General features: G+C 35.4%; 1 protein-coding gene across 3 annotated transcripts; it reads left to right on the top strand.

Annotated features, from left to right (window-relative positions):
- The first annotated feature begins 292 nt into the window (after nucleotides 1-292).
- On the top strand, nucleotides 293-22962 carry LOC109193559. 3 transcript variants are annotated; one of them, XM_019344412.1, is made up of 10 exons: nucleotides 293-610; nucleotides 782-928; nucleotides 1763-3058; nucleotides 4760-6451; nucleotides 6674-7729; nucleotides 8070-8174; nucleotides 8298-8387; nucleotides 12756-12866; nucleotides 12942-13360; nucleotides 22499-22962. In XM_019344412.1, exons 2-10 carry the CDS (start codon nucleotides 869-871, stop codon nucleotides 22608-22610), a joined length of 4941 nt encoding a protein of 1646 aa, XP_019199957.1. In that variant the 5' UTR covers nucleotides 293-610; nucleotides 782-868; the 3' UTR covers nucleotides 22611-22962. The 3 variants fall into 3 exon arrangements, with proteins under 3 accessions (XP_019199957.1, XP_019199959.1, XP_019199958.1); XM_019344414.1 differs by lacking the exon at nucleotides 22499-22962 and having other exon boundaries at nucleotides 294-610; nucleotides 12942-13646; XM_019344413.1 differs by lacking the exon at nucleotides 293-610 and having other exon boundaries at nucleotides 619-928.
- Nucleotides 22963-23013: the final 51 nt, after the last annotated feature.

The raw sequence follows: 23013 nt of genomic DNA, 5'->3' as shown, positions 1-23013 counted from the left end.
AATCTAAATCAATATTTGAAAATATAATAATAATAAACTGAAAATTAATTTGAAAAGATGTGAAAAAAAGAAAAACAAAAAATCAAGAATCAAGAAAAAATCTTCAAACTACAAATTTAGAAAAAAATTTTATTTTAACATTTTTCATTAACTATAATGAATATCTTTTTAACTATATTTTCTTATATCAAATGCAAAACAATTTAAAAAATATTTTCTAACATCATTTTTCAAATTTCTAAACATGTCCTTACTCCTTAAAATACGATAATGATGTTCCACGCAATTCGCCACCACATCAAAACATCACAATCTTCTTCTTGAAAGCATAGCTCGCTATTAAACAATTACTTTCACTATTATCATCAAATTCTCTCTTTCAGAATTCAGACTCCTTCAATGGAGCTCCGTACGCCTCCAAAACCCTAGAAATAAGCAACAATAATAGGCATTCAAACCACAAGCTCTCAATAATCGAAATTCAGCTCTTTGGATTTTCTCAATTTCTTGGAAAATTCACCGGGAATTTTCTTTTTTATTTTTCTATTATTCTTGTTCCAAACGCACTGCTCTGACCCATTGTAAATATCTCAAATATGAATCCCATGTGGTAAAACTTATTTCCTTTTTCTTTTTCCTGAAGGAAACCCGTTATTTAGATAATCGTTTCACTTTTAATTTTTTCCTTTTTCTGCTCAAATTTGTACTTTTTTGGGGGTGTCATGATTCTGTCATTTGGCCAAATGGGTAATTTTTTCTTACTGGTGCTGTGAAAATTCAGAGACATTTTTTTTCTTCCCTAAATTGGTGATTCTTGTTGGGCAAAGAGAGTGGGGGGCTGAGGAGGAGCGGCCTTAATTGGACATTCATGGAGAGCAGCAATGTAGTAGACAATGATCAAAGCTCCGGTTGGATGCAAGTGAAAAAGGTTTGATTTTTTTAGATACCCATTTTTTGGTCATATGATGCCTTAACTTATCTATCTTTGCTTGAATAGAATCGTTTCTGTTGCATCTTTAAAGGTGATGATGATCATGGAAATGGCTATACAATGGGTTGTTAAATCTTTAAATGTATGCTATTAAGAAATACTAATTGGATATGAAGTTCGAACATAAAATGCACGATCTGGTGTTTATGTCTATTCTGTTCATTTGGTTTTATAAAATCGGAATGAATTATTTATGGAGATTGATGTATCCTGTATTTATACTATCACCAGTAATTATTTATTTACCTTTTACAATGCTTGAATGGTCACCATTCTCTGTATGAAGCATAATTGATGACATTCATCCTCCTACTGGTAATTAATTGAAATTGACGAGCATGATATGCAAAATAAGTTATTACTTAATTTGATTTTTTAGAACTGTCTACTTTTGAAAATTATTGAATGCTCTTAGGAAAACAGTGTCGAGGGCCCTTCTTCAAATGTATGGTAAAATTCCAATCTCACATTTGTTGTATTCACCTTCTTAAATACTACGGAGTGTATGCGTATCAAATTGTGAAAATAATTATGTTGAATCAAATTGTGATATCAACTGCTGGATACTGAGGTACTTTATGAATGAAGAAATGACTGAAATTATTGGTACCATGCAGTGTTTTGAAATTTATGAATAAAGGCCAAGAAGATTACCTTGGAAGGACATGCTTGAGTTTCCAGTGCTTTACATTATACAGTTCTTTTAACTTTCTTGGCCCTAAATTTATACATTTTAATGGCATACTTTAAGTTGTGTTCTGCACTTTGCAGAAGCATAGAAGTGGTTCAAAGTCCTCAACACATGGTTGGGCTGGAGGATTGCCTGGGAGATCAGATTCTGCTAGCCCTCATAGTTGTTTGTTGGATGTAAACCGTGAGAAGAATGAAGGCACTAGCCAGCCTCTAAAAGCAGAGAGACGTTATGCTTCAAAAGCTTCCGCTGGTGTTGCCAATTCTTGTTCTGTTCCACATAAAGGTGAAACAGCCACACATTATCTAGACAAATGTGTCGTTAGTCAAGGCAATAAAAATTTGAATACACCTCTGTTAGTTGGTGCAAATGTCACTGGTAAAGGAGTCATTGATGAACATCTGCAGAGGAATAATCAGGATGTTCTGCCAAAAATCAAGTGGGGTGATTTGGATGATACAGCTCTGATGTTGCATTTTGGAGACAATGTTGGAGCTGAAATTAAGTTTGGCGAGATTGCAAATCACAATTTGGTTGGCAGGAAGTATGAAAAGGTTAATGATTCTGTTTCACAGATTTGTTCTATTTATCCTGAAGAAAGTGAATTGCCCATTGATGAAGATCCACAGTCTCATTTGATGTCTCAAAAGAATGAATTTGTCGGGGAAAAATCTACTGAGGTTGATGAAGTCTTTTCTGAAGATGTGAAAATTGAAATTACAAGCGAGAAGATACTTGATCCTCCCTCTGCTGCTGTGCCAAATCACAGAGGACACCATATGCATTCCAAAACAAAAGATGATGACAGTTTCAATAAATTTAATCAAACTAATTCTGGAGTATTTGTTGAGGAGCTTGGCCCGTCTGCAATTCCTGCTGCCTCATGTACTTTGGAAAATTCCAATGCACCTATTATTGATGGAAATTCAAAAATGGCAGGAACATCACAAGACTCTGAATCAGCAGGTTCTGATAAAGTACAACCTGAAATTCATGGAGAATCATCATTGGAAGCTTCTATTGGGGATATCAGGGCACAAGGTGATAGTGAAAGTAAAACACAAAACATAGTTGCTATTGGTGTGAATGATAATAGTGAAAGTAAAGAGAGGTTTAGGCAACGCCTTTGGTGCTTCCTCTTTGAGAACCTTAACAGGGCAGTAGATGAGCTTTATTTACTTTGTGAGTTAGAGTGTGACATGGAGCAAACAAAAGAGGCTATTCTTGTTCTTGAAGAAGCTGCTTCAGATTTCAAAGAACTCAATTCAAGAGTGAAGGAATTTGAGAAAATGAAGAGGACCTCTTCTCGTGTAATTGATGGAGCTTCATTAATCATGAAGTCTGACCATCGTAGGCCACATGCTCTCTCATGGGAGGTCAGCATTCCTGTTCCTTTCTGTTTTTCTTATATTCCTCTACAGCAAATTCCCAAAATGGTCCTTCGACTATGGTCTTTTCTCAAATTGGTCTTATGACTTTTAATTGAACCCAAACTGATCCTTCAACTATTAGATTTTAAGCCAAATCGATCCTCTGTTAGTTAGGTGTGAACTTGGCCGTCAAATTAAAGGGCAAAATAGGAAATTTACATTGTATAATGTTTAGACCACCAGCGTCTTTGATTTTTCTCCCAAATTAGCAAGCGAATTGTATACTTTACTGAGGCCAAAATAAAATTTAGAGGAAATTCACAATTTACAATTTACTGAGAGTTTTTCAGGCTTCAACAATTCGTTCGCTAATTTGGGAGAAAAATCAAAGGCGCTTGTAGTCTAAACATATACAATGTAAATTTCTTGTTTTGCCCTCTAATTTGACGGCCAAGTTCATGCCTAACTAACGGAGGATCGATTTGGCTTAAAATCTAATAGTTAGAGGACCAGTTTGGGTTCAATTAAAAGTTATAGGACCAATTTGAGAAAGGGCCATAGTCGGAGGACCATTTTGGGAATTTCCTCTATTCCTCTATGGGAATTTACTTAGAAGGTATACTGATTTTAACCTTTAAATTACTGCATGTTCAAAAATTGAAAACGATATCTTCAAGAGCCAGTCAGCTAATATGCGGAATATTTAACATCTCCATTGTGAAGAAAGCTCATGTTTCTTGAGAGCCTTTTATTTATTTATTTATTTATTTTTAATGGTTCTTTCAAGTTTATTCCTAAGGCTTATTTTCTTCTCTAATTCTTATTTTCTGACATTGCTATTTCATTGAAAATAAATAAGTTTCTTGTTTTATCTCTATGCCTGATGGCGTGGTGTCATATTTCACATAGTTTTGTAACTCTAATCAAGATTAACGAATTAAAATTGTATTAAACATTTTAATGTGCTTATTCTGAGCTATAACAAAAATGGTGCATGGATGTCATGTTAGTTGAATTATTAATTTGAGCTTTAGTGTTGGCAGTTGAATTATTGACACGTTAATAATGAATATGAATAGATTTAAATTGGAGTTAATACCACAAATGGTCCTTTGACTATTGGGGTAGTACTCCTTTTAGTCCTCAACTTTCAATTCGACCAAAACACATATCTTAACTTTCATGTTTTACTATAAATAGTCCTCCGTTATGATTTATGTCAAGTGGGTGTTAAATCTAAGGAGGTATTAAATGTTACTAAGCAGAATGAAACCAACCAGCGCACCCCAAAAAAACAATGAAACCAACAAGATTTTCTTTTTTTTTTTTTTGAAAAGAAACCAACCAGAATTATTGAAAAGAAACCAACGCTGGTTGGTTTCGTTCTACTTAGTAACATTTAATACTTTTAGATTTGACGATATTACCCTTAGATTTAACACCCACTTGACAGAAATCATAACGGAGGACTGTTTGTAGTAAAAAATGAAAGTTAAGGTATGTGTTTTGGTCGGATTGAAAGTTGAGGACTAAAAGGAGTACTACCCCAATAATTAGAGGACCATTTGTGGTATTAACTCTTTAAATTGCCATGTACTCCAGACTGATTAGTATCTTTTTTTTTTTTTTTTTTTAATATAAATAATTTCCCTCATCTTTCTAAATAGAATTTTTTTTCTTTTTAATTTTCAATTTAATACTTTGCAGGTCCGCAGAATGACTACTTCACCACACAGGGCTGAGATACTGGCTTCATCTCTCGAGGCTTTCAGAAAAATTCAACAAGAAAGAGCAAGGGCTCATGCAAATGATGCTGGGAAACTGGGTTCTGATTGTGAAACCAGTGATCTTTTGAGGAAGTATACTGAGAGAATAGATATTATGAGCAATGAGAAAGAACCAGTAGCAAAGGCAAGGAAGGTAAGTGGTGCATCTGATCTATCTCATCGGAATTCAAGTAAAGAGAAAAGAAATGGTGATGCAGGCAGGTCCAACTCTCATACATCTAGATTGCCTCATAAAGATGCTGCTTTTGTCACTGTAAAAAACAAGAAAGATAAAGTAATTGCAGATAATATGATTGAAAAAAACTCAAAATCAGTTGATCACTCAAAAAAGCAAATTCCTCTTTCTGAAAGGGAGAAAGAAAAACGGAATGAAATGCCATGGAAATCCATGGATGCTTGGAAAGAGAAAAGGAACTGGGAGGATATCCTTGCGTCACCCTACCGCGTTTCTTCACGTTTTTCACATTCGCCGGGTTTGAGCAGGAAAAGTGCCGAGCGTGCCCGCATTTTGCATGATAAACTTATGTCTCCTGAGAAGAAGAAAAAATCTGCTCTTGATCTGAAAAAGGAAGCAGAAGAAAAACATGCACGGGCTATGAGAATCAGATCTGAGCTTGAGAATGAGAGAGTTCAAAAACTTCAGCGAACATCAGAAAAACTGAACCGTGTCAATGAATGGCAAACTGTACGTAACATGAGACTACGGGAGGTAATGTATGCTCGCCACCAGCGTAGTGAATCTCGACATGAAGCTTATTTGGCAGAGATTGCAAGAAGAGCTGGTGATGAAACCATTAAAGTTAATGAGGTTCGATTCATCACTTCACTGAATGAAGAGAACAAAAAACTCATGTTGCGTCAGAAGCTCCATGATTCGGAGTTGAGGAGAGCTGGGAAACTTCAAGTTTTGAAAACAAAACAAAAAGAAGATATGGCAAGGGAAGAAGCAGTCTTGGAACGCAAGAAACTTATTGAAGCAGAAAAATTGCAGCGACTTGCGGAAACACAGAGGAAAAAGGAGGAGGCTCAAGTGAGAAGGGAAGAGGAACGCAAGGCATCGACTGCAGCACGTGAAGCTAGGGCTATGGAGCAGATGCGAAGAAAGCAGGTCCGGGCCAAAGCCCAACAGGAGGAAGCTGAGCTACTGGCCCAAAAATTAGCTGAAAGACTCAGAGAGAGCGAACAGCGTCGTAATTTTTACCTGGAGCAGATAAGGGAAAGGGCTTCAATGGATTTCAGGGATCAATCACCTTTACTGCGCCGCACTAGTAATAAGGAGGGGCAAAACAGATCTACACCCAACAGTAATGGTGAAGATTCTCTAGGAAACAACTGCTCTGGTTCTGAAGGGAATGCCCTTGACTCTAGCAATGCAACATTGCAGCATTCACTCAAACGAAGGATCAAAAGAATTCGTCAAAGACTTATGGCTCTGAAGTATGAATTGATTGAGACATCAGCTGGAGCTGAAAATAATGGTTTTGCATATCGAACTGCTGTGGCAACTGCAAAGATAAAAATTGGAAAATGGCTTCAGGAACTTCAGAAACTTCGCCAGGCTAGAAAGGCAGGGGCAGCGTCTTTTGGACTAATTGCAGCTGAAATTATCAAGGTAATTCTATGGCATCTATTATAATTTATTGCCTTGAATGATGAGAAAAAGAGGATGCTTTTCTTTATCTTGATAATCACTTTCTATAACTTATTAATTTTGACAAACATATAATGATATCTTATACTATAATAGCTAATGACTTCATTGCCCATTGGTTTCTTTCCTTCCTGTTTCCTTTGTGAACTATTGCTTATTGTTTGTGGCTTTATTTGTATGTAGTTTTTAGAAGGAAGGGATGCGGAGTTGCAAGCTTCTCGCCAAGCTGGTCTGCTTGATTTTATTGCTTCTGCCCTCCCTGCCTCCCACACATCCAAACCTGAAGCCTGCCAGGTTACAGTGCACCTTTTGAGACTTCTGAGAGTGGTGCTTTCAACCCATGCAAATAGGAGTTATTTCCTTGCACAGAACCTCCTACCTCCAGTCATCCCCATGTTGGCAGCATCTCTTGAAAACTATATCAAAATTGCAGCATCATCAAATGCCCCTGGTTCAACCAACTTAATCTCAAGTAAAACATCAGTTGAAAATTTGGAGTTGATTTCTGATGTTTTGGATGGTTTTCTCTGGACTGTGGCAGGAATTATTGGTCATACAAGCTCTGGTGAGCGCGACCTTCAATTGCAGGATGGTCTAACAGAACTAGTGATAGCATACCAAGTTATTCACCGGTTACGGGATCTTTTTGCACTATATGATCGACCTCATGTGGAAGGCTCTCCTTTCCCTTCATCAATACTTCTGAGCATCAATCTGCTTTCAGTTCTCACATCCAGATTCAGAAATCTGTCCTTAATTGATTGTGAATCCATTCCAAAAACAAGTACTGAAGAGGTTAAACCAGCTGAGCTTGCAGAAGATAAACAGGAATTGTCCACCAGTTTTAGGCAGGAGATTAAATTACCTTCGGTGGCAATTACTGAAGGTGTAGCCTTAACATTGACAGATATACCAGAAGATAAGTCCCAAGATGAATGTATAAAGGTCGATGGTAATAGCTCAACATTGGTTGACCAGAGTTCTGGTACAGTGAGAGAAACTGCCACTGCGTCCTGTGAATTGCAGAGTAATATGGTAGATGATATTTTGGGCTCTTCTGTTTCTCATAAGGATGAGAACCCTATTAATAATAGTGAGGAACCAAAAACTGGAAATGAGTTGGGCTCAAAACAACCTGTAGATTTCCTTCTTTCTGCAATATATGAGACTGGCTTAGTGTGTCTACCATCCATGTTAACAGCTGTTCTATTGCAGGCGAACAACAGATTTTCCGAACAGGTGACTTAGATGTCTGTTCATAGTTCTGGATTTCAGTATTCTGACTTAATAGTTGATTGAACCTTAATAAGTAACTGTTTGCCTCTGCCCTTTCATTTTGGTTAGGAAAGATGAGTGAAACCCTCATTCTATCAATGATTCTTCTAACTTTATATCTCACCATGTAATACTACATATTATAGTTGTTAGTAATTTCTACAAAGATTACTTTCCTTTCTTTTGTGTGTGTGTGTGTGTGTGTGTGTAACATAAGCTTTACTGTACTTCTATTGATTGTTACAAAATGTGTATCTCTTTCCACGAGCAAAGTTATAAGATTTATATTCCAATTTTCTGTCAGACATCCTATGTCCTTCCATCTAATTTTGAAGAAGTGGCAACTGGGGTGCTGAAGGTGTTGAACAATTTGGCACTAATAGATATATCTTTTATACAGAAGATGCTGGTAAGTTATTCCTGAAACTGTTCTTCCCTGATCAGGAGACTTTTTTGCAACATTTTATGACCATGTGTTTATCTTTTTGAATCTCTCATGTTTACTTATGTTGACCTCCTGAATGGATCACAGGCCAGACCAGACCTGAAAATGGAATTCTTTCACTTAACAAGTTTTCTACTTTCTCATTGCACTAACAAGTGGGCTCTAGCAACTGATCAGGTGATGTTATCCACACTTTGTTTTAATTTTAATTTCTTCAAGATAATCTCCTTATCTGCTTGTAGAGTGAGAAACTTATTATGCACTGGAACATACTTATTTGATTAGGACACTGTCCTAGAGCTATTCTTTCCTAGGATGGAATTTCAAATCTGAAGTCTGGTGTGCATGTGCATGCAAGCTCACATTTCTCTGTGTGCTATCATGACAGTACCTAACAAAAAGCCTAGAAGGATACTCTATCCCACAGATAGTGTCCTGTTTGAAAAATACAGATAATAAAGGAACTTTCATTTAATCCACTGTTGATGTTAATTATTAATTAAATTGCATGGATCCATTCTTATCCTTTAGATGAAGTATTATCTTTCATCTAAAGTTTTCATCTCACATAATGCTTTTGTTTATTTTTTGTTTTCTTTTTGAAAATCAATAAATAAATAAACTAACGAACTTATTATACCTCCCAAAATAGAAAGTTGACTTTTTGAGGGACAGCAGAAGTATTTAACTTTTTGAATCTGTTGCTGTAGTCAAAGATCTATTTTGTATTACTACTGGTGTTGAAAGAAATAGCCTTTAATTGTTCTTTTCTTCTTGAAACACAAAGGGTTGTCTGTCTAAGAATAAGTTCCTGATGAAAGATTACATTGTGTCTATATATTTGTATGTTGTCTCTCCATTGAGACATGGAAAATACAACAAATTCTTATCTTTTTCCACATGGTATCACAGCCAAGGCTTAAATTTTGTTTTGCTTTTTGTTTTGTTTTGTTTTGTTTTTGTTTTTTTTGTTTTTGTTTTTTTGTTTTTTTTTTGTTTTTTTTTCTGTTTTCGTTTTTTTTCGTTGCATGAACATTAGGGTTACTATTCATTTGAACCCTATTTTTCAATTACTTGCTTTTAGTGAGATTTTTTGTCAAATTAGTGCTACCTATCTCTTCTAAAACCTCTGGCAAACCGTGCCTATGAGGCCATCTCCAATAAGTTTCTCCTCGTCGGCCCTCCGCGACTCCATCTGTGTTATTAGTTTTCTTTTTAGTAACAATGTCCCCCGATAGAAATTCTAATAATTTCGGTACTGTTTTTCCTTTTTCCAATAATATGCCTATTGTTTCGAGCTTTATTTATGTGCCTAATTTGTCTGGAAGCCTGTGATAACTCCCAAAAAATTATGTGGATCTCAAAATTACCGATCTTGGTTTGATGCCGTTGAGTTATGGTTTATGGGCAAAGGAGTTGACCACATAAAAAAGGGGTGGATAACTTTGTGAATCTGCTGTTGTGGTCAAAGATTTGTTTAGTATTACTACTGGTGTTGAAAAACATATCCTTTTGTTGTTCTTTTCTTCTTGAAATCCTATTGTCTCGAACTCTATTTATGTACCTAATTTGTCTAGAAGCCCGTGATCACTTCTGAAAAATTATGAGCATATCAAAATTACGTATCTTGGTTTATGGGCTAAGGAGTTGCTGGCCACTTAAAAAAGGGGGTGAATAAGATATTGGAAAATGAAAAGGCAATTTGGGAAAGTTTAGATGCTTAGCTATGTAGTTCTCCATAGTTGTTGCCTCTCTTCAGGGCCTTTAAGACATGTGTAGAGGTATGGAATCAAGCTAAATCCCTATACAATAATGATGTCTCTTAATTCTACACTGTTGTTGATAATTTAGTTAACTTGAAGAAAGATGGTATTGATATGGAAAAATTCTTTGGTAAAGCCCAAAGTTTGATAACTGAGTTTGGTACACTCGTGCCTATTGGTGGAATACCCGCAGAGTAACTTACCCAATGAGAGAAATTCTTTGTGTAATACTTCTCCTTACCAAATTAGATCTAGAATTTGGAAGTACCCGAAATCAAATCCTTGGAAGCAACGTTGTCCTAGGAACCACAGAATTGTTCAAACCTCTCTTGTAGGTAACCTCTATTCCAATTGTTCAAACATCTACTCTCAAACAATTTGCTCTAGTGACACAAGGACGTCGTGGATGAACTATAAATCGTGGTGGACAAAAGAAACACTTGATTTTGCGATTATTGTAATAAATATGGATATACACGGGATCGATGTTAGAAACTTCATGGGAATCCAATGCTTACCCAAGTTAATGTTGCTCAATCTCAACTTGGAGAACCAAGTCCCTGAACCATTTTCGCTGTTGGATATGAAGAGTTTGTTTGATTTAAAGCCAAAGCCGAGGCTTCTAGTGTCACTCCTATACACGGAAGGATCTCATAGTTCCCTTGTATCCCAATCTAGCGTTAGCAGACAATGGGTTATCGATTCAAGTGCCTCTGAACGTATCTCTGGTAACTCATCTTTATTTTCTCATTTCACCAATTCTAAGTCTCTTCCATCTATTGCTTTAGGTAATGGGTAAAAAAAGTACGGCTACTGGAATTGGAAAAGCTTTACCCCTTCGTACTCAACCTTTCTCTACGATTATTTATATACTTAAATGTCCTTTCAAGTTAACTTCTGTCCAAACTCCAAAATTTACAAAATCTTTAGATTGTTGGGTCACTCTTTCTTCTAATTTTGTCATTTTGCAAGATTGTCGTTCAAGGAAGACGATTGGCTCGGGGTATGAATCAGAAGGACCCTATCAATTGTCTACCCCAAATCCTATGGTTGCACTGCTACCATTCCTCCTCTTGCACATAGCAAGTTAGGGCATCCCAACCTCAATAAATTACGACAACTTGTTCCATGTTTGTCTACCCTAGAGTGTGAAGCTTGTTAACTTGGAAAACATTCTAGAACATCTTTTACTAATCGAGTCAATAAAAGAGTCGCATCCCCTTTTTCCTTAGTCCATAGTGATGTTTGGGGACCTTTCCGTTGTACTTCAATTTTTTTGTTTTAAATACTTTGTTTCCTTTACTGATGATTTATCTCGTTGCACATGGGGGTCTTCTTAATGCGAAATTGTTCTAAAATGCTTAATGCTATTCAAAAATTTTCTCAATGCAATAAAAAAAATCAATTTGGGGTGTATTAAAACTTTACAAAGTGATAATGTTGGAGAATATTTTAAAACTCCGTTATGTAACTTTCTTGATTAAGAAGGCATACTCCATGAGTCATCTTGTCTCGATACTCCACAACAAAACGGAGTATCATATAAAAAACCAACATCTTGTTGAGGTAGCCTGCACCATGATTCTTCATTATAAAGTTCCTCCACAGTTCTGGGCAAATGCTATCCTTCAATCATGTTATTTAATAAAGCGTATGCCTTCATCTGTGCTTATTTCCCAATAAGCCTCTTCATAAACTTATGTGGCTGCAAAACCTCCCTACTGAATTGAAAATTTGTACAATGGTCTGTTTGAAGTTCATTTGTGATAATCAAGCTTTGCATTTGGTGTCAAATCCAGTTTTTCATGAAAGAACCAAACACATTGAAATTGATTGTCATTTTGTTCGAGACAAAGTTGAATCCGGAGATATTACTACTTTAGTAGGCTCGAAGGATCAATTAGCTAATATATTTACTAAATCCTTAAGAAGTCCTAGGATTGATATATTTGTAACAAGTAGGCATGATCACGGTTTCGGTTCCGGAAATGATCGAACCAGAACCGACGGTTCCGGTTAGAACCGCCGGTTCCAACCGTGATTCCTCTTTTTTTTTTTTTTTTTTTTTTTTTTTTTTTTTTTTTTTTTTTTTTTTTTTTAATAAAATTAATGGTATGTTGTTTGTTGGTGTTATTACACGCCAGCAAAGCCTTGGCCTTTGCACCAGGCCAACTGGCGAAAGTGGCCTCGTAGGCCATTGGCCTAGTGGCCATTTTATTTTATTTTTCTAACACAGCCAAATTGCAGTTTGGCAAGTTCTTGAATTATTTATTTATTTTTTTTTAAGAATTTCAGGGTTTGGAACTGGAACCGGCGGTTCCGGTTCCTTAATTACCAAAACCTTAACCGGAATTTTATTGGTTCCGGTTAGGAATTGGAATCAGAACCGTATGGATGGTTCGGTTTCGGTTCCAGTTCAACAATGCACGGTTTGGTTCGAACCGGACCGTGGTCATGCCTAGTAACAAGCTTGGTGCACATGATATACATGCTTCAGCTTAAGGGTAGTGTAGTGTTGAAATACAAAGGATTGGGGTTGCTTGTCTAAGAATAGGTTCCTAATGAAAGGTCACATTGTGTGTATATATTTGTATGTTGTCTCTCCATTGACATAAGTGTTACTACTGGTGTTGATAGAAATAGCCTTTAATTGTTTTTTTCTTTCGTTGTTTATGTCATTTTTAATCTCAAACTTCTTCTTGATTATGCGAATTAGTAACAATACCATGAGAAAAACTTCTCTATGCATGATAAAAGCTTCTGCAATTTTTTTATGGCTTAGATTGGTTTGCTATTGATGGAGTCACTGTCACTACTTGGCTATTTTTCATTATTCCACCCAGAGAACCAAGCTGTTCTTCGTTGGGGAAAGAGCCCTACCATACTTCACAAGGTCAGCTAGTCTTCCACTAATTTATTTTCCGAATTCCAGGATGCATGAAAATTAACCGTGAATTGTGGAATGCAGGTCTGTGACCTCCCTTTCGTGTTCTTCACTGACCCTGAGCTGATGCCAGTTCTGGCTGGTACACTAGTTTCTGCCTGCTTTGGGAGCGAGCAGAATAAGGGTATTATTCAACAAGAGCTCAGTACAGATATGATCCTTTCTTTGCTCAAAGCTTGCCGAAGTAGTTTGCCTACTGCAAGTTCAGCCATTTGTAATCCTTCAGGAGATGATTTTGGCGTGTCAAATCAGTTGATTCCTGAATCTAAGAACCCATCAACTGATATCCCTCAAAGATTTCCCCGAAATGGTCCACGAAATGCTCAGATTCTTTCACAGAAAAGTGGAATTTCGACAAACACAAGAACTGCCAAGATGCGAAACTACCACAAAGATAACAAAGTGGGAAAGCTTTGTGATGTGAAAGGTCTAAAGAGTAATTCTTCTTCTTGTGCTTTGATGTTGCACTCGAGATTCGCTTCAAGTGTGATAGACAAAGCAGAGCAATTCTTTGCAGCCGAGGTGCCAGTCTTGATTGAAGAAGTTTGATGGCAATTGCCTCTTATGTTCTGTTACGTGACCGACCAATCACTGTGTTCGAGCATACAGGTAGGTCACTCTGCGCAAGAATACAAGCATATAGAGAATAAGCGGACTTACTCTTTGCGGAGATAACAGAAATTTCCCAAACTTACATTTGACATTTTGGGCTAGTACTGATTTCCTGCTACCAATGTTATGGGATGACATGTTGGGGCGTAGGGGAGGGGGTTGGTTTTGGTTGATGATGCCAGGAAAAATGTAAAAAAAAATTGTATTCCAAAATAGAAAATTTTTGCAGGTGAAATGAAGTCCATTCTTGCACACAATTATCCAATGCTTTGCTTTGAACAATCATAGGTTGTCTGTCACTAATAAGTAATAGCAGATTGTATCTCCAAGACATAAGCAAAAATTGTAAAGCATTGAAAAATTGTAAAGCATTGAAAAGCTTTAACGAAGAGTTTAAGTGATAAAATGTGTATGAAATTACTTGGGTTTTGAAGCAAGTTTAATCTGCATCAGAGGCGGTGAGTGTTCAACAGTAATAAAATAAAATTTCAATTAGAATCATTCATATCTCTTCATCTCATCGTTTATCTCCTCATCTCATCGTTTTGTGCAGCTAGGCTAGCTAGCAACCGCAGCATAGATATATATAATGATTTATAATCTCTACATAAGGGTAATGAAGGAAGGCTCTACATAAGGGTAATGAAGGAAGCCATATCTCCTCATCTCATAATGATTCATAATCTATAATGATTCATAATCTCTACATAAGGGTAATGAAGGCCTCATCTCATAATGATTCATAATCTATAATGATTCATAATCTCTACATAAGGGTAATGAAGGAAGGCCTCACAAGGTTTGCATAAGGGTAATGAAGGAAGGCCTCACAAGGTTTGCATGAAGAGAGGTGTCTGACGCACGAACCTCGGAGATTACAGCTTTTGCACACCATATTACTCAAAGTAGGAGGTTACAATTGCTCTCCCCCGCAGCACGACTCTGCGTCCTCCGTTGCCGACACTCTCACCCATTCCAACATCTTGCTCAGAGACACCATTATTGCTTCCTTCTGCTCCCACGCCTGCTTCTTACTCTCCAGCCTCAAGTTTTTGCTTCGTATGTTCTAAGGATCAAACCCACTTGTTCTCAGATCAGAAAAACATAGATTATTTTTACTTGGAAACAGATAAAACGATCCAAATCCAGTTTTTGTTTAGCAGAATTTATTTAGAAGATTATAACTTATTTTAACATCTGTTTGGTAATGTTATCAAAATAAGTTACTAGCTTAAAATAAGAGCTTATTTTTAAATGTTACTGTGTAAGTAGCGTTTTAAAAATAAGCTAAAATAGTTTCCTAACCTTTTTTTTTTTTCATTTTTATTCTTATTATTTTAAATAAATGACATCCTTTACCCTTCCCAATTAAAATCATTTTGGTTTTTTTATCTTCTCCTATTTAATTTTGAAAAAAAAAAAGACATTTTATTTTTCAAATTGTTATAAAATGAGCTCCACGAGGATATTTATACTTATTCAACCTCTTCAATGGACAATGGAGATTTACTTGATTGTATGATTATAATTATATCTCTAAAATTCATCCTAAAATTCTATACAATAATATGAGTTCTATAATGTTTTATAAGATTTTATAAATCTTTACACTTCAAAATTTTAATTTTATAAACAATCCTAAGTTTTAAATATTATGAAGATGTACTTTTTAGTCTTTTTATATTTAATTTATCAATTTATCAAAAAGTTAATTTTACCAAACACTTTTAACATAATCAACTAGTTTAACAGCTCTTCATTTTTTAGCTTCTAGCTTATAGCTTTTTAGCTTTCAGCTAGGTTTTCCAAACATAACCTAAAAAATCGCTAGGCGGTCCTCGGACGCTCGGGGGCGCCTAGTGCCTAGGCGGCGATTAATCAGTGCGTAGGTGCCCGTGTATTTTTTATTTTTTAAAGATATGTTCAAAAAAATTTTTAAGACTAATAATTATAAATTATTTGATACTTTAATAGTTAATATTAAAATATTAAATATTAACTTAAAAAATATCTAGAGTTTGAACAATTTAGTGTTATGTATTTTTGTGTGAAATAACTCAATTTAAAAAAAGAACAATAGCTAATCGGCCGACTAGGCGGTATAGTCGATGCCTAGGAGGCCTAGTCGACACTTAGGAGGCCTAGGCAGCTCTTAGGCGGCCTAGTTGGTCGCCTAGCCGGGCCGGTTACCTAGACCACCGATTATGGTGATACCCTAGGCGCCTAGCCGGCGCCTAGGCGGGATTTTTGCAACATGGTTAATACTCAATTTAGTTATCGACTATAGTGGTTTTTTCGATTTAGTTATAAACGTCTTTCTGTTTTTAATTAGGCCTTGGACTTCGATGATTTTACCTAATTGAGTTATTATTATTTGATGACTAAATTAAATAAAACTACTATAATCAATTACTAAATTGAGTATTAATCGAACGAAAACTATAACATAAGACTCAATTAAGTAAAACTATTGAAGTCAAGGGTCCAATTAAGTATAAAAAGTCGTTTAGGACTAAAAAAAAATATTAAATTAACTCCCATAGTAATAATAGGTGGCATATCTCCTTTTAGGGCGGACTATCATCAAATAAGGGTTGCCGAAGAGGACATACATCTTCAAGATTGCGTTTCGGACTCACGAAGGGCGTTATGAATTTTTGGTTATGCCTTTCGGTCTCACAAATGCACCGTCAACCTTTCAAGCTAGCTACGGTAAACCAATTCTAGCACCGGGCGTTTTTATGGAAGTTTGTCATAGTCTTCTTTGATGCAATCGATATACCCTACACCACGGCGTACATAGCACTATGCGCCGCGCGTCTCCCAATACGACGTCGTTTTGGGAGGCGTGGTAGGAAGTTGCTGGGATTATGTGTATTTGTTCACACAGTTATCTGTATTTGTTCATACAGTTATGTGTATTGGTTCATACAGTTATGTACATTTTTTATACAATTATGTACATTCTTTTTATACAATTATGTACATCCGAATCAGAAAATTTCTGTGTATTATGTTAATAGTTGATGTGTATTATGTTAAAAGTTTATGTTTATTATGTATTATGTTAGATTATGTGTATTATCTTTTAAAAAGAGTATGTATATTTTGTTATATAATTATGTACATTCATGTATACAATTATGTGTATTCTAGTATAACATTATGTACATTCTTGAACAGCGGGTTTTTTTTTTTTTAAAGAAAAAACTACTGCCATTCACTGGGGCGGGAAATTTCAAAAAAAAAAAAAATTAAAACGACGTCGTTTTGCATCTGGGCGCATAGTGCAACGCGCGCCGTGGTGTAGGATATAAATTGCCTCTTTGATGATATACCAATCTATTATGCTAGCTTCTTGCCCAACTATCTTTCAACAACCATTGAAATATATATTGTACGTTCCTTGGCTCGTTGCATTGATCTCAAGATGGAGCTGACCATGCAGATGCATGTTCCGCCTTCGCTTTAATTAAAATTGGCAAGACTTCATGTTGGTACGGTTAGAAAAAATATTGTATTCTGTAATATTTATGAGATACAATAAAACAAAATACAGAGGAAAATAAGAGAATAAAAAATTAGATCATTTGACATCTTCAGGGTACTCATTTTCTTATTAAGTCTTTAATCTCCCTATACAAGTAATACGGATACCCGATTAAGACCTATGAGATACAAGAAGATAAATAGAAATCTCGAATTGCTCTGCCCTATTAAGTTGTACTGTATAGTTAGAGAACTTGATTTAAAGATATATTCTCCTGTATTTACTGCAGATAACACATGAAAATATGGCAGAAATTAACCTTTCATCTTTCAGACTTTTATTATGTAAAAGTTTTTATCTCAGGGGCGGAGCCATGATTGAATAGTGCACGGGGGTGGGCAACTAAAGACTTGAAGTACTAAATCAAATATATTGATATTCAGTTAACACATTTCAAAATAATCATTACATACTTTACATGTTTAATAAAGTTTAGAATACTCAACCTAAAGAAATAGGAGGGCTCGGCATTAGATCTTCAAAGGACATGAATCTGGCTTTCATGGCGAAATTAGGCTGGAGAATACTTATTGACCGAACCAGTCTTTGGAGCCAAGTTTTGATAGGAAAATATACAAGAGATCAAAGGGGCATGGAAATGTTCTTGCCTAAATATGGAGCTTCAAATATTTGGAGAGGTATTACTAAGGCCATGCCTGCCCTATGTCTCGGATGCTATCCAACACAATGTGAAAAATGGTAAGGGAGTCAGATTCTGGAAAGACACTTGGATTTCATCAGAACCCATGAACTCCGATCCCTAGAGGGTATCAATGGATATGAAGAAGATAACTCCTATGTGGAAAACTATTGAATTGGGACGTCAACAGAGGCTGGAAGTGGGAGAGCCTTGCTAATCTTCCAATTGACATTAAGGAAAATTAAAGCTAGAACTTCTTGAGTTGAACGATGAATTGGAAGAAGACGATGTCTCGTGGAAAGCTGAACCCTCAGGTAAGTTTAATTTTCTGTCTGCTCGATCGGCTTATAATAATAAGATTCATGGACATGTCTTGACTATGCAGGATCCTATCTGGAATCATCTTTAATTTGGAGAATCAAAGTTCCTTCAATTCGAAGATGAAGACCCTCCTTTGGACTATCATCCACGACGAAAGAGAGGTTTCACAATGAATATAATGGAGACTGCCACCACTGCCCAGGCCGGGAGGAAACAACGGAGCACATCTTTAGGTCCTGCCCCAGATAGAGCTGCAGAAGTTTGGAGAACACTTCAGAGAATCCTGGGAAACTGGATCAACCAAAAACCAGTTTTCAAGGATTGGGTGGCAGATTATTGTATCTACCCTTCCAGAAAGAGCACTGCACGGAAGACATTAACAAACCTGCCATGTTCGTCATTGCATTATGGTGGATTTGGAGATCAGATGGAGAAACAATAACGTCTTTAGAGGAGAAACGTAACCATGGATCCTACCAGGAAAGCCGATTGGATCCTAGAGGCCGGCTGAAAGAGAAATTGAGAAGGCCTTCATGCATGGGCAACACCAAAACACCAGCAAGCTAGAGAAATACTGCCAATCCTGCATGGAATCCGTCAACTAGGCATGAATGGACGTTGAGTGTTGATGCCAGCGTAAAACACTCTTCTCTAAGAGCTGGTTTCAGGGGAATCCTCAGGAATGTAGATGGATGGTACTTGGATATATGGGTGGTTTCTACGGAAAATCATCCTATACCGATGCCACTATCATTGAAGCTGAAGCGATCTCTAAAGGCATTTTCTGGGCTTGGAACCAAGGTATTAGAGATATTGAGATTCAAACAGATGCTGAAAAGGTCCGCTGGACCCTTGGAAATGATACCATGAGGGGCACCATAAGTGTTTATATTGAGAATATTCGTCAGAGTTTATTTGGAGAATGACTGGAAGATTACTCTCCGAGAGCAAAATGATTGTGCAGATGCCCTCGCAAATATGAACCGGGACTGGAGAGAGCTTGAGCATTGCCCTCCTAGTTTGAGAGCAAGATGGTCCTCCAGCGGTAGGACCTAGTCTTTTTTCTTTTTGGGGTATACCCCCTCCCTGTCAATCTAAATAAATAAATAAATAAAGTTTAGAATAAATCAATTATAATTGAATTTATATTAAATTATTTTATAATATGTTTTTCAATGCACATTGCTTTGTGCGGTTCAAAGAATGAAAACATTCACGAATTATTTCTTGAAAACTACCATCTTCACAACATAACATAATAACAATTGTTTTTTTCAAATAATACATATACTACGCAATTTTTACATTAGTATGCATGTTAAATTAAATATATATAAAATTTATCATATAACCACAAATCTGTATAATTAACCAAACAAATGCACCGTGATATCCATTATTTAGAATCAAATAAAACAATTATTTAAAATAAACAATAGAATATGAAACAACAAAAAATAAAAAAAAATAAAAAATAAAAACGAAAAACAAAAATTAACTTGAAAAATATGCATAGATTTTAATAATAACAAATTATCTTGTTATAGCATATATGGGCATATATGTATGGTTCTAGAGAGAGAAACTAATAGGTAGGTTAAATGATGTTTAATTTGAATGTGAGTCAACAATGTAGGGAATATATAATTTGAAATGGGAGAGAACGGGAGAAGTTGAGAAGATGGAGAAGTTTATAACTTAGCGTGTAAGATTAATTTAAGTAGGAGGGGTGCCTGTAGATCAGAGTGATCTTATCTTTCCATGCACACTTGAATCATCTTAATCAAACTTTGTACAAAAGAGATATGACTAAAATACTATCATCATTTTGTAAGATTGTGTACATGGGTGTGTCAAAATTTGCCATGTAGTTAATATAGATATTCTTCGAATCTGAGAAAATTCTAAGCATAAAAGTTTTAGAGGAATATCTTTGCTTTCCATGGACACTTAAATAACTTAAATTGGTTTTTTTTTTTTTTTTTTTTTTTATGAAAGAGATATGGTCAAAATACAATCGAAATGTCACAAAGTGCATATTTTTTTACATATTTACTTAGAAATTATTGAAAATTAAATATTAATAAATTAAGAACCATATTTGACCTAACTAAACGAGACACTTGCAAAATCATTATAAATATGGTATTGAAAACAAGTGCAATTAAACACTTATCAAACATCTCACAGTTAAACTTTTATTTTGCTTCACAATAGGTTCACCCATTCTAAAACCTCATACCACAATCGGACTAAACAAATTCACAGAATGCTCTCAAACACAAAATATGCAACGCTAACATCTTTCTCACCTAGACAAGATGCAATGGTCTTCAATTGTTGGGAAGGACATAAAGGTTATGTTTGACAAATCTAGTTGAAAAATACCTGAAAGTTGAAAAGTTATAAGCTAGAAGTTGAAAAATGAAGAGTTGTTAAACTAGGTGATTATGCTTAAAAGTGTTTGCTAAAATTAATTTTTTGATAAGCTGATAAATGTAAAAACACTAAAAAGTACATCTCCATAAAATTTAAATAGTTTTACATTTTAAATAGGATTGTTTATATATTAAAATTTAACATTTTGAAGTATAAAGATTTATAAAATCTTATAAAATATTATAGAACTCATATGATTGTATAGAATTGAAGGGTGTATTTTAGAGATATAATCATAGTCATACGATCAAAGTAAATCTCCACCGTCCGTTGGGGAGGTTAAATAAGTATAAATAACTTCATGGGGCTCATTTTGTAACAATCCAAGTGGTCCCGGTAAAGTTTATAATTGAAAAATAAAATGTCTTTTTTTTCACAAAATTAAATAGGAGAAGATAAAGTTAAATGCCAAAATGATTTTAATTGAGAGGGGTAAAAGATGTAATTTATTTAAAATAATAAGGATAAAGATAAAAACGTTTAAGAAACTACTAACTTATTTTTAAAACAGTACTCTATCTTTAAGAATTTCTAAGATTGATATATTTGTAACAAGCTTGGTGATAAAGCTAAAATAAATAAAGAATATCACTATAAGTTAAAATAAATGTTAATAGCATTGCAACAAAGCATTAAAACTTAATTATATGGTGATATTTCACCCACAACAACAATAAAAGTACAAAATGACTAATAATTGATAAGAACACAGTAGTCTTTAAAGTTGATAATGACATTTGTAATCTTTTTTTATTTTGTGGCATTTATAGATGAATAAAGAATTTCTTGGTTACATAATGGAAGGGAGAACACCATGTCACCATATATGATGGATGCATGGTTAGCATTATAATATTGGCACATAAATGGACAAACATTGACAGTGAGACATCATATATTTTCCCTCTCAACAACCCTTCTGATCTCTCAACAGCTTTGCCCATGCTTCTACTGCACCATCTTGTTCTGCAATTCTTTCCTTATAGTCATGAACTTCAATTCCGAGATGTTGAATAATGTTGCTACAGTATTTCCCTAGCCTCTGCCCAAACCTTAGGACTCCAATTATCAATTCTAAACACCTTATTTTGTCCATAATTCATCTTTTATTCTTTCCATAGATTGACAAAATAAGCATTGTAGTCACAAAATTCTCATCTAGAGAAGAAAGCAGATCTTTCAGATGATGAATAGGCCAAGCCTCAGCTATATATATAAGGTCAGTTCTCCGGGAAGGGAAGGAGACAAACAAAAAACTTAATAGAGCCAAGGGTCATTTAAGAAAAAAAGTTATTAATAATTAAGGGTAAGGTAAATCAATTAAAAATATTTAAACAAGAATATAATATTAACCATTCATTTGAATAAATAATTACACCAATATTTTTTCATTCCTGTTAAGGGCCTAACATTATTGGCTTAAGTTTGTAGATTATTGTAGATATGCTTCACCTTTAAGGGAGTGTTGAAATACAAAGGGTTGTGCCTGTAGGGTTGTTTGTCTAAGAATAGGTTCCTAATGAAAGGTTAAATTGTGTGTATATATTTGTATGTTGTCTCTCCACTGATATATTAAAAATACAACAAATTCTTCTCATCTTTTTTCACTAGTGTTACTACTGGTGTTGATAGAAATAGCCTCAGTTAGTCGTCTTCCAACAAATTTATTATCCAAATTCCAAGATGCATGAAACTTAACCATGTATTATTCAACAAGGTCGAGAGATATGATCTTTTCTTTGGTCAAAGCTTGCCGAAGTAGTTTGCCTATTGCACATGCTAGTTCAACCTTTTCTAATCTTCAGGAAATGATTCTGGAATGTCGAATAAGTTGATTCCTGAATCTAAGAACCGCTCAACTGATCTCCCTCAAAGATTTGCCCGGAATGGTCCACGAAATGCTCAGATTATTTCACGGAAAATTGGAACTCCGACAAACACAAGAACCGCCAAGATGCGAAACTACCAAAAAGATAACAAAGTGGGAAAGCTTTGTGATGTGAAAGGTCTAAAGAGTAGTTCTTCTTCTTCTTGTGCTTTGATGTTGCACTCGAGAGTCACTTCGAGTGTGATAGACAAAACAGAGCAGTTCTTTGTAGCTGACTTGCCAGTCTTGATTGAAGAGATTTGATGGAAATGTTCTGTTACGTGACCGATCAATCACTGTGTTCGAGCATACGGGTAGGTCACTCTGTGCAAGAACAAAGCATATAGAGAATAAGCGGACTTACTCTCTGCCGAGATAATAGAAATTTCACGAACTTACATTTGACATTTTGGGACTAGTACTGAATTCCTGCTATAGACGATGTTCTTTGAGTGTTTCAAGGCAAGAAGTGCAAAATTCTTGCAAAATGGGATGTCATGTTGGGGTGGAGGGAAAGGGGTTGGTTTTGGTTGGTGATGCAGAAAAAATGTAAAATTGTATTCCAAAGTAGATAAATTTTGCAGGTGAAATGAAGTCCATTCTTGCAAACAATTATTCGGCTGGAACCGGTTCCAAACCTTGGTCACCATTATGCATGATGTTGCTT

Source organism: Ipomoea nil, unplaced genomic scaffold (genome assembly GCF_001879475.1).
Source record: "Ipomoea nil cultivar Tokyo-kokei standard unplaced genomic scaffold, Asagao_1.1 scaffold1895, whole genome shotgun sequence".
In the NCBI taxonomy this organism is placed as follows: Eukaryota; Viridiplantae; Streptophyta; class Magnoliopsida; order Solanales; family Convolvulaceae; genus Ipomoea; species Ipomoea nil.
The sequence above is the reverse complement of the archived record's forward strand: the minus strand, read 5'-3'. Positions and strand labels throughout refer to the sequence as shown.